General features: G+C 39.4%; 1 protein-coding gene across 5 annotated transcripts; it reads left to right on the top strand.

The window, feature by feature from the left end:
- The first annotated feature begins 2,506 nt into the window (after positions 1 to 2,506).
- Positions 2,507 to 11,301, top strand: mief2 (mitochondrial elongation factor 2). 5 transcript variants are annotated; one of them, XM_061232071.1, is made up of 4 exons: positions 2,507 to 2,697; positions 8,809 to 8,969; positions 9,133 to 9,298; positions 9,596 to 11,301. In XM_061232071.1, the coding sequence occupies exons 2-4, from the start codon at positions 8,835 to 8,837 to the stop codon at positions 10,657 to 10,659; spliced, it is 1,365 nt and encodes a 454-aa protein (XP_061088055.1). In that variant the 5' UTR covers positions 2,507 to 2,697; positions 8,809 to 8,834; the 3' UTR covers positions 10,660 to 11,301. The 5 variants fall into 5 exon arrangements, with proteins under 5 accessions (XP_061088055.1, XP_061088056.1, XP_061088057.1 ...); XM_061232072.1 differs by lacking the exon at positions 2,507 to 2,697 and adding an exon at positions 2,769 to 3,078; XM_061232073.1 differs by lacking the exon at positions 2,507 to 2,697 and adding an exon at positions 5,329 to 5,415.
- Positions 11,302 to 12,350: the final 1,049 nt, after the last annotated feature.

Raw genomic sequence — 12,350 nt, 5'->3', positions numbered from 1 at the left:
TTATCAATGCAGTCAAGATGACAGAACAATTATTTGTCTTCTACACAAGGAGTCACTCACACCTGAAGGGCCACAGTAGGCTATCTGCAGGTATTGTTTTTGTTTTTAATCAATTATAAATGTAGACTCTGAGACTTGTGACCTATTTAGCAAATAAGTGACTCACATTGATGACTTGCATTCTGAAACATACCAAAATACTCTTAAATGTTTGCATTTTATTTATTATGTCTTTATGTCACATTGCTCGTCTTTCAGATGAGACGTTAAACCGAGGTACTGACTCACTATACTCACCATTGAAGATCCCATAAATTCCCAGCCTGGCTCTTTCAATAGGCAAAAACATTTTCTCTTCCTTTCCACCTCGGCTAGTGGGTGGTGAGCGTTATGGTGCAAAATGACAGTGGTGCATCACCCAGGTGGGTGCTACACATTGGTGGTGGTTGAGACGGGTTTCCCCCTCATCACTGTAAAGCGATTTTTTTGCCTATGTCTCTGACAGTTTTTTCCATTATTTCTCAGCCTCATAATGGCTTCCTTGACTGTCATTGGCACAACTTTGGTCCTCATATTGACAAACACCAATAAGAATCCGATACTGAAAGCTTCCTTATACCTGCACTTAGGAAGCGATTGGATACACCTGTCCAATTACATTTGGTGCCCTAAAACATGACTATGCATAACACTTTACATTACCAACATGATACATTTGCCCTTCACAGCACTGTAGAGCTCTACGAATGGCATGATGGATGTTGTCTGGTATTAGAATAAATCCATCGCTTACGGCAATGGATTTATTCTAATACCAGACAACATCCATCATGCCATTCAGCACCAGCTTGGTCTGACAATCCTAAGCAGAACATTTCTACCTCAGTCTTATCTTCCTGTAACACAGGTCTCTGGACTGTTTCATGTGAATTGTTATTTTCAGGGGTTCATTTGAAATAGGTATGGATGGAACAAAAATTCTATAAGGTTGCAGTAGACATGAGGCACGAATGTTAATGTTGTGAATATGAAATACCTTTTCTGTTGAATACCTTCTGTCCAAGAATAAAACCATGACATGTAAAGACAATGTTCACTCACTGAGCACTTTATTGTGAACACTATACTAATACTGGGTAGGGCCTCTCTTTGCTCTTAAAACAGCCTCAATTGTTCGTGGCATGGATTCCAGAGGATGTCGAAAACATTCCTTCTGTTCCATGTTCACATGATTGCATCATGCAATTTGTCAGCTGCATATTCGTGCTGCAAATCTCCCATTCTACCACATCCCAAAGGTGTTCTATTGGATTCAGATCCGGTGACTGGGAAGGCCACTGAAGAGCATTGAACTCATTGTCACGTTCATGAATTCAGTTTGAGATTACATTAGATTATTGGCATTTGGCAGACGCTCTTATCCAAAGCGACGTACAGTTGATTAGACTAAGCAGGAGACAATCCTCCCCTGGAGCAATGCAGGGTTAAGGGCCTTGCTGAAGGGCCCAACGGCTGTGCAGATATTATTGTGGCTACACCGGGATTAGAACCACTGACCTTGTGTTTCCCAGTCATTTACCTTAACCACTATGCTACAGGCCGCCCCGAGATTACTTTTGCTTTTTGATATGGTGCATTATCATGCTGGAAGTCGTCATTAAAAGAGGTCTACATTATGGCCATGAAGGGATGTACATGGTCAGCAACAATACTCAAATCGGATGTGGCAGTCAAGCGACAATTGATTGGTATTAACATGCCCAAAGTGTGCCAAGAAAACATTCCCCACACCATTACACCACGATCACCAGCCTGGACTGTTGATACAACGCAGGTTGGGTCCATGGATTTATGCTGTTGGTGTCAAATTCAAACCCTACCATCAGTATGCCGCAGCAGAAATCGAGATTCATCAGACCAGGCAACATTTTACCAGGCTTCAACTGTCCAGTTTTGGTGAGCCTGTGCCCACTGCAGCCTCTGTTCTTGGAAGTGGAACCCAACGTGGTCTTTGGCTGTTGTAGCCCATCCACCTCAAGGTTCGACGTGTTACGCATTCTGAGATGTGCATTCTCCATTGACCTCTCTCATCAACAAGGTGTTATCATGCACTAGTAAGTCGCTTTGGATTAAAAGCGTCTGCCAAATGACTAAAATGTAAAATGTAAATGTTATCATCCATATAACTGCCGCTCACTGGATGCATTTTGTTTTTCACACCATTCGGAGTAAACAATCTAAAAAAGAGATTGTTGTGCGTGAAAATCTCGGGAGATCAGCTGTTACAGAGATATAAGTTTATGGATGCTACTGCCAATATTTTTTAAGCCTATACAATTATATATATATATATATACCCAAATCAATAACTAACAGCAGAGGCTAATAATTATAGACAATAGAAAATAGTCAGAAATACAAGTCATTGCCAAGTTGCATGCCCTCCTTTCTTGAAAAGACTTCATCAGCTGTCGATCTATTTTTGATACAAGCGAATCCAAGAAGCTCTCCGATTGGTTCAACGAAATGTCACAAACCTGCACGTACGGGGTAGTCTGCTGTTTGTACCATGGTTGCGATAACATTAGTGCTAACGAAGCTGGCTAGATAGCGGGTTAATAATCAAGTAGGCAAAGAAACGTTAGATTACATATGATCGCGAAATGATTTGGACACAGTGAAATTGCAACAAGCAAGGTAAGTTGACGTAGGTACATATGAACTTAGCTGGCGAGCTTGCCACAAAGGGGGCGGGTTACCTAGCTGCTGCTTTGTTAGCGCGATCGAGCTATAGCTAGAGACTGTAGTAAAGCAGTAGAACTCTTTATACATTAACCATTAACGTTAGTCCCATTAACGTAACATTAGCTACCTAGCTTGCGGTATTTTAGTTTGCTAATGTTAATGTTACATTACGTCGAAGATGCTATTCAGATTCAGCAAACCCGCCAGGTCACAACCAGTTTAGCTAGCTAGCTAGCTGTGTTTAGACTGTTTTTAGAATCTTGACCAGCTTCGCAGAATTTAGCGACCATATGAATTGGCCACTGCTACAAACTAGCTGATAAAGGAAGACTGGTAAGTTTGCTGGTTCAATGAATAGTTAGGCTACGGTAAGAACTTCTCGTTAACCGTTTTTACACATTCAGTTGCATTCATATGCACACATTCATATACATGTCCCATGTTCACATTGCTATATCGCAGAAAATTACGTAAAGAGCGGTCATAAAGGTTTTAAATTAACTTACACAATTAAACCGAGTTAAATCAATAGGTTCCTAATTGGTGAAAGTGCGGATACATGGACACTAAAACTAGCCATTTGGTAGAAGATGATGAAGAATTCAAAGACAACGCAACTAACGAGCCAAACCTGCATTTTGTTAAAACGTTTAAGGAAATAATTATGAAAGAAATTAAACGTGTGTTTGCAGGAATCTACTTAAGATCCAAAATGATACACCTCGGTCTTTATTTTGAGCAGTTAAAAATTGCCATTCAAATGTAAACTGCTTGTAAAAATTATGATTGCAATCCCTGGATGCACTGCCCTAAGCAATATGCGCACAGACCTTGTGACGTTTACGTCACCCTGTGTAATATAGCCTAATGACTAATGATACAGCAACTTAACAACCCATCGTGTAAATAATTTCCTGCACTGGATTGAGATATGATTAACATTCTTAATTTACAAGTGCAAGTTGGCATACTCCAATATCTGACAGAAACTGCTTATGGATGACAAAAGTTAGTTTTTTTAAACCAAATCACACTAACACTAAACTCAGTGTTCAAACATTTCAGTTGCACTTCAGTTGTTTTATTTATAGTAAAGTGCAATTCCCCCCAAAAAATACAAAAATCAAGAATTGCAGTACTGATGAGCCATACCAATACACAACAATCCTACAAAAGAACTCAAGATTCAAAGGAGTATCGCAAAAAGCAGATACTTTACCTAATCAAAACATTGCAAACATAACGTAATATTTACCCTGTTACTCTGTTATTTCTAAAGCCATTTTCTTTCACTTATTTTGCTCTAACTTAGCTTTGTTAATCCTAGCTATATAGTGTTACATTATGGAAGCATCTTAAATGGTCAGTAACCATTTTAGATTGTGAAATGTGTGGAGGCAACCAACAGTTCTCAATAACCCTGATGGGATGTGTACACCCCAGTACACCTCTGTGTTTAAATGTGCCTGGAGTTCAATTTGACTTTGTACTTTGGGTTTTGTTATCATCAGTGGTGGCCGGTGGCCATTTACCTGGGTGGGGCGCCGCACACACATACAGTATTCACCTCTATAATTACAAAGGACAGACAAAGCAATGCCAATATTAGAATAAATATTGGCTTGGGTTAATGGAATAGCGAAAAACAAGAAAATAGTAAACATGTTGTTAGCCTACTTGATGCCTGATGTTGGTCTCGGGAGCATGAATTTTCTTGGACAAAGTAAAAGATCAATTAATTAAAATTGCCCAAGATGGGGAGAGGCTTTAGAGGGAAGATATGGAGGATATTATTATACACAAAGGGACAAATAGATTTAGATTCAGCTTCTCTTTATAGTTTAGCAACACAAAAGGTAAGACGAACAAAAGACTGAATATTACATTCATGTATGTACATGATTATGTCTGGCAAATTGGCAATTTAGTGAACTGAAAAGCCAATGTTAAATGTTACAAATATTTGAATGAAAAATCAGATCGCTGATGGGGCACCCCATTGACTGGCTGCCACTGGTTATCTTGCAAATGGTGTGAAATATACCCTATTTGTCATGACATAGTTGGTGATTAGGGATTTGGGATGAAAAAGGTTTTCCAATATGGCCTCCCAGTTCAGTATCTCATTGGACAGTTTCCCATGACTTAATTTTGAGACACTTATTGTAGATGTAGCATGCAGAAGGTATGAATATAATACTCCAGTCCCCTTCCTGTACATCTAATGATCCAGGGCTGCCAAACTCTGTTCCTTACTGAGATCTTACTGTCCTGTAGGTTTTCCTTAAAAAGCACACTTTATTCAAGAGCTAGAGATCTCGTTCAGCTACCAATTAGTCGAATCAGGATGGCCAAATTAGGGTTAAAATGAAAACCTATAGCGAGGATACTTGATCTTACTCAGAAAGGGATGGTGTTGGTGCTTTTGTTCCAATTAAACCGTTCCACACCTGGTTCCATTAATCAAGGTGCTTAGCAAAGAAACGAATGATTGATTAGTAGAATCGGGTGTGAAACTGCTTCATTGGAACAAAAGCCTGCACCCACACTAGCCCTTTCTGGGTAAGATTGGCTGTGCTTCAAATTGCACATGTGGACTTGTGCACTCGATCTTATATGTTTAACAAGTGCAGCAGTAAGTCAATTAGTTAGAATGCAAGGACATTAACGGTGAGCCTGAACGGTGAAGACGCACTTGTACTGTAACGTCATGACTTCTGATCGTAATATGTATCCGACTGGCAAAACATTTTTTATAAGAATTTTTGGTGAACTAGTATTGGTATTCTCTGATTTATATAGTAAAAATTGAAAAATGCTTAGCAAAATTTAGGTTAGGTTAATATTCATGGCTAAAGTTTGTCAAGATGTCAGTGATGTTAAAATATGTAGTTTTATGCCCTCATTAGCTGCTGCATTGTATTTTCTTATGTCCCGTTATATTTGATTGTCAAGCTCTGAAAACCCAATCACTACTGGGAACGGAAAGTTTGCTTCGAAGCTGACTTCAATTTTCAGTCCTCCCAAGTAGAACGAGAACTTCCGGTGAATTCTGTGCCAGTTTTTGCACTTGACTTTTGGACGCACTTGATCAGATGAACGTTAGCTTCCGCACTTCATTCATGCACTTGTCCACAAGTCTGCAATTTGAGATGTGGCCTTTGAGTATCCCTGACCTACATGATGGTAGATCGCTAGGAACTGGTTTGTGCAACCCTGTAATGCTCAAATCAATCAAGGGATCTGTGTCCAGATGCATACACCATGGGACCTGTGAGGACGAAACGCTGAAGTACAGGAAGAATGTAAATCCTGAAATGTCATATAGATGGCAAAATTCTTGAAAATGAAGTAATCCATCCGAGTTGCATTTGCTATTATGTGTACTTACAGTGGGAGCAATAATTATTTGATCCCTTGCTGATTTTGTAGGTTTGCCCACTTACAAAGAATGGAACTGTGTAGAATTTTAATCATAGGTACATTTTAACATTGAGAGACACAATAACAACATCATATAAATTTTATAAATTTTATATCATATTTTCACATGAAATAAGTATTTGATCCAATTTTGTCCTTGATGTCCTTAGACAGCTCCTTTGTCTTGGCCATGGTGGAAACTTTGGAATCTGATTGATTGTGTGGACAGGTGTCTTTTATACAGCTACATAACGATGTAACGAGTTGACACAGATGTTTTGGGTAATGAGTTGAGATTAGGAGTGCTTCTTAATGGAAAACGAACTGGTCTGTGGGAGCCAGAATTATTGCTGATATTGGTGTATTGGGATGTTTACAACCCACCCTTTTGTTTATTGTGCTTTTAATAACAGAATGAGAATATCACATTTTGTTTTTGAGAGACCAGAAAATAAAATATCCTGGAGTTTAAGTGAGGAAATTATGGCAACCCCAATTCGACGACCCATGATCAATACATATGGAATAATTTATGATCCAACTGAAAATAAGGTAGTGAAATCCTGTTTGCCTTTGTAAGACAGACATGGAGTAGATGAGAGCTCTGTATGCTAGCCACTTGAAAGTCCATCTGGATGTTTGCATAGGCCTTTCATTGTGGCTGCACTGAAATTAGCATAAAATGTCGGCTTTCATGTTGTCCTGGAAAGGGTTGTCCGTCCTCGCTTCCTGACAAAAAATGATTGCTTTTCATATCTTGACATTTCTGTTCTGAGAGCTCCTGTGTTTTTGTAATTCAGACTGTAGGTCTGATATGCATGTTCATTTTCAATGTGCTCATTACCAAGTGAAAGGATCCACTTCAGGGCCCCTTGTCTGCCGCATGACATCCAGCTGGCCTCATATTACTGCGCTATTCTCAATCTTCCAGCTCTGACATGTTTTCCCAAGTTTGTCCGAATTATTCAAACATTTGCCAAAATCCAGTTTGAACCCACTGGTTTCTGCCTGAATTAATTGGACCATGTCAATGATTTTTTGCAAAGTGAACATTCTGGTTCTTCTGCAAATAATTCAATTAAATATTTAATTACCTCCAGTGCAATGTTTGCAGTTTGAGTGACAGAAGTCTCAAGTCTGTCTTGCTGGTTAGTAAATGTTTGCAAAATGGCGTCCACGATTTGGCTCTCAAGTCAAATGTTTGTGGTGACAATGAAAATGTACATTTAAACATGCATGCCATATAAATAGGAAGGTTTTGCAAGTACTGCTTGTACAACCATTGTTCTCCACTTGGAAAACATCCTTGGAGTTGTAACTCCATATGATTGCCCATGCGTTTGACCTTTTATTCCACGTTTTCCTGTAAGCAGCTGTGTTAATAGCTGGTGAAACTTGATAAAAAACATGCAGATCTCAAGTCCAAATTTACATAACCCATGATGCTTCTTGTCTCCTAGCTAGCAGATGTCATCTGCTTTCAACTCATAAAAGCTAGCATATTCTGGGTTGTTTCCTATAATTTGGTTAAATTGCTTTCTTAGTGTTGCAAGAACCTAGCATAGCAGTTCTTTGATGATATTAATCTCCTTGCTTGGAAGTTTGTAGGAATGGACACAAAGAACTGGGGTTTGTTTATAATATTAAATTCCAGTAATGCAATGTAAATGAATCAAAATGCAAATCTCAAGAAACCATGCTTGCATCACCTTGTCCTTTGACTGTTATACTCCAAAGCTCTAACCTTCATACTTCCCGAATCATCATGTCAGAGAGAAGGTGGCCGAAATAAATTAACTGACCTGCACGCATGCCCCTTTAAAATAACCCCACACTGACAGATATCAAAGACGGTATGGAGTCAGCCCCCTGACTGGCATCCTTTGAATGGCTGTATCTATTTCAGTGAAATGTCAGTGCCAGGTGCACGGGCTAAATTGGAGTAAGTTGTTTTAGTCGGAGGAATTGAGCTGCAATGGTGCTTGCTTGAAAACAAATATGGCTTAGGTCTACCTTGAAACAAAAGTCAGTTGCATGCATTTTCATTTCCATAGGTGCTTGTCTGATCTGGTAGATTCGGTTGCATGGAAGGAAACTGAAATTGGCCCACTATAGCTCAACATTTTATTAATTTTTTCTTGTTTGCCTTTCATTGTAACAAGGCATTCTCTGGAATAACCTGTCAACCTAAGATGTCTAATTAGTCTAGACTAGACTATAATAAATTGTGTAAATATTGTCCATATTTTGCTAATTTTATAATTTCATTAAATGGGCTTTACAGCTTTATTTTCTCATACTTTATATAATACTGTATCTTTTTAAGATCTTGAGTAGCAAAGCCTGTGTCATTTAGTTTGTTTTTCACTGAAAGGAAAGACGATATCAGTATGATGTCGGTATAATATCAGTATGAAGAATGATATCAGTGTTTTTACAAGAAGCTGTCCTTGGGAAACTAGGGACCATCATAAAACCTGTCTGTTGGTGCCACATGTTTATTCCTCAATATAAAAAATACCTATGTGGTAGAAGAGATATGTACTATAAGCTGAGACACTCGGTGGTAAAGATTCAGTGTGATTTTTGACTTGTTTACTCGTGTGTACGTGTTAATGAAAATACATGTGCTGTTTTTAGGGCCTCTCGCAAAGGCAATAAGGACAATGGACAGTCGCGGGAAGAGAAGGGGGGAGGATGGCTTGGCTGCTGTTATTGACTTCCTTCTAGCAAATGCCCGCTTGGTGCTCGGGGTCGGGGGAGCAGCCATTCTGGGGATAGCCACGCTGGCTGTGAAGCGGGTAAGCAGCCCTAAATCCTGGGAATTACATTATGCATGAGAGCATTTATTTCAATGCCTTTAAGAAAGAACCACTGTTTACAAACTCATAAAGTGGTGTGCTCTGGCATTAGAGCTTCCTGGGAAATGTGAATATACATGTTTTACATTGTGTCCTGCTGCAGCTGATTGAGCGTGCTGGCAGAGCCCCAGATGATGAGAAACCAGACCAGAAGACCGTCGACGGCTGGGAGGAGCTGAGCCTGGTCAGTTCGTCCCCAAAGCTCCTGAGGAAAGGCATTGAGGGTGTGGTTATGAAGCAGATCGCTGCTGCTACCAAAACTCAGAAAGGTACTCGGAAATAGAGTTGTCAAGAACTGAATTTGAATAACCATGCATTGTAATGTTATGCTTGTGAGTAAAAACATTCGTTTTAGATTTTTCAACAGTTTCAAACATTTGTCAGCTCATTTCAAGGTTCAAATAAACAAATTTAATCATGAGGCTTAAACAAAATAGTTCCTTGCAAAAAACTGAGACAAATGGAAAGTTATTATGCATAGTTTTGAGTATTCCCTGAAACAAAACTGAGGTAAATGTGAAATTTTTTGGATTGTGCTTTAAGCATCCAATCTGATTATATTTCAGCCGAGTTGTCCAAGCCCTCCAGTGCTACTGCAGAGAAGCCCAAGGTTGAAGTGAAGAGGCTCCAGCTGTGTGTTAGCCCTCAGGAGAGGCTGAAGCAGTACTACGAGTCTCATGTAGCTCTATCTGCAGATGAAGTGAGTCGAGCTCAGCAACAGGCTCTGGATATATGCACAGAAATCCAAGGCTTCCTCCACAGCAAGCATCCTGACATGCCTCTTGGGGAAATGCACCTTGGTGGCTCCCTGCTGGATGATCTTCAGGTTGTGTCTGCTGACCACGCCTGTCTCCTTGTGCCTTTGCAAATCGAGGACGTGCTTTGGAAGCTAATCCCAGGTGAGGAAACAATCCTAGGTAGACCAGAGTTCTGGATGGTCCGCCGGATAAACCTGGAGTACTTTCCCCGTGGCCGTAGTTTCTGGGACAGGTTCATGGTAGGGGGTTACCTCTCTTCCAAGACGATAGTTGAGGTCCTGAACAAGTCTGTGATGGAGACGATGAACTGGCCCTCCCTCAGCAGCACACTTGATTGTGTGATCAGACCAGTGATGGGGTCCCAGGAGCTGAAGCTTGAGATTAAGAATGGGCACAGCCAGCTGTTCATCAGCATCTTGCCTACCATACGCTTGAATGAGACTGTTCTGACTGCCCAAATGGAGTTCACTGGGAACTTTGACAATGTTTGGTACCACAGTCTTTACACTGCTGAAACCACCAAGCTTGCCCAATTGGACGAAGAGGACCATGGTATCCGAAAACTCTGTTTAAAAATCCTCAAGGCAGTGTGCAAAAATTGCCCCTCATTGAAGAAGCTCACCGGGGCACACCTAGCAAATGTCATTTTGCATCTCAGTGAGAAGGAATATGATTGGACAGAGGCTGCTTTGGCTGATAGATTCCAGCAGGCCATCACTGAGATGATTGGGTATTTAGAAATAGGTTGTCTTCCCAGCTACTTCAAGCAGACAATAAATTTGCTATCCGATTTTACTGAAGAAGAGATTGATGAAATTGGTTTTATGCTGTACTGTGCTGTATCTGATCCAGAAATACTGTTGCAAATGTAGATGTAACTTTTCTTCAAAATATGTAATTATGATCACAGCAATACCACGATAAATATACCAGTATGGTACTGATACTGTGAAGTGTAAGCAATTAAGATATCTAGCTAAATCTCAGAAATAAGCAGAAAAAAACTATGCAGAGGCTCTCGTGAAACATAATTTACATAATTATTATTAGAGCAGCATTGGGACTTTCAGCTTCTTTCATTTTTCACTTCTGTTTCCATTATAGACTGGGCACATAATCCAAATCAGTTTTATGTTTTCCTTTTTTGGGAGAGTAGAGGGGGTTGATTCAAAGGAAAAAGGCCATTAGAAGATACTGGCTGTTGGCAGTTTTCTGCATCATTAAGTGGTAACCTATAAAATGGATTTAGAAGAAAATTAGAATAGTGTAGTAAAATATTTTTGTACATGTACATAGAACTCTGTAGAATTAATTTGTATTTTCTGTAAATAGTAAATTTTTTGAAGACTAGAAAATATTTTAATCCTGTATGCTCATGACTTTGTACACTGCATAATATGGTTGCTGTGCTCAGGAAAGTCTAAGCTCTCAGCCCTGTGATGGCAGGACATGATGGATCTGATCAACCTTGATCATGTTGTTGAACTGTATTCTTCAATAAAGTTATATTTGTAGATGCGTTGTATGTTTTTGCATTTGTTTTTATTTTCATTTATTGGATACAGTGGCAATTTCTTAACTGCTGCTAATCTCACTCGCACTGACTACAATTGGGTGACTGTAAATGTTGGCCATAGAAATGGCTTTATTATTAGCCTGGTTGAATCCAGCTACTGACCCCCACTTGACTTATTGGCTCATCAACTAATTGTGCATCAAGCTTCTGGTTTCCTGTATTCAACAATACATTTCCCCATATCAGGAAAACTGAAAGATTAGTCTATAGATAAGACTATCTATATAAAAGTCTAATTCCTATATGGTTCACTGGATATGGATGTAAATACCTGCAGATTAAAGCTGACAGTTTGCATTTTAACCCCATATTCATATCTTAATTTCAAATCCAATATGCAGGAGTACTGAGCAAAAACTGGACTGCACAGTATATTGTTGCATATTCATATTGCTTGTATTATAATGCCTTTTTAAATTATGACAGAAAATGTAGATTTGAAGCAATCCTACCATTTTCTTGTCAAGATGCATACATGGAAATGGCATCAAATCTGTTTCAGCTCCTATTCAGTGTCATTTTGATTATGCATGTGCAGCTTGGTACAGAATGCAAGTGATGCTAAATAATATCATCCAATGCATATTAAATACTCCACTGAGGACTCATGTAGGAGCCCATGCATTCCAGCACGTTTGTTACCATAGAGACTAGATTTGACCAGTTGAAGCTGCTAAAAATGTTATAAATGGCCATGCCCCATTATATCTGAAATCCCATATTGAGATGGTCTATAATCAGCATAATTATAGCAAGAGATCCCATAAGTAAACAGTATGGGTCTTTTTACCTGACTTGTATATCATTTTATGTTTTTGTCTTAACCCTTTGATGCACAAGCTATGCAAAGATAGGAAATAAGAACTCAGTTGGGTCACTTTTGACCCATGTTGTGCATAAAAGAGTTAAGACCGAGGACCACATTGAAAATGAGCATTGCTAATGCTAATGTAATATCCTCTGGGAGGACTTGCATCCAATGATGTA

Source organism: Conger conger, chromosome 2 (assembly GCF_963514075.1).
Source record: "Conger conger chromosome 2, fConCon1.1, whole genome shotgun sequence".
NCBI classification, from domain to species: Eukaryota; Metazoa; Chordata; class Actinopteri; order Anguilliformes; family Congridae; genus Conger; species Conger conger.
This window is presented reverse-complemented; position numbering and strand designations above follow the sequence as displayed.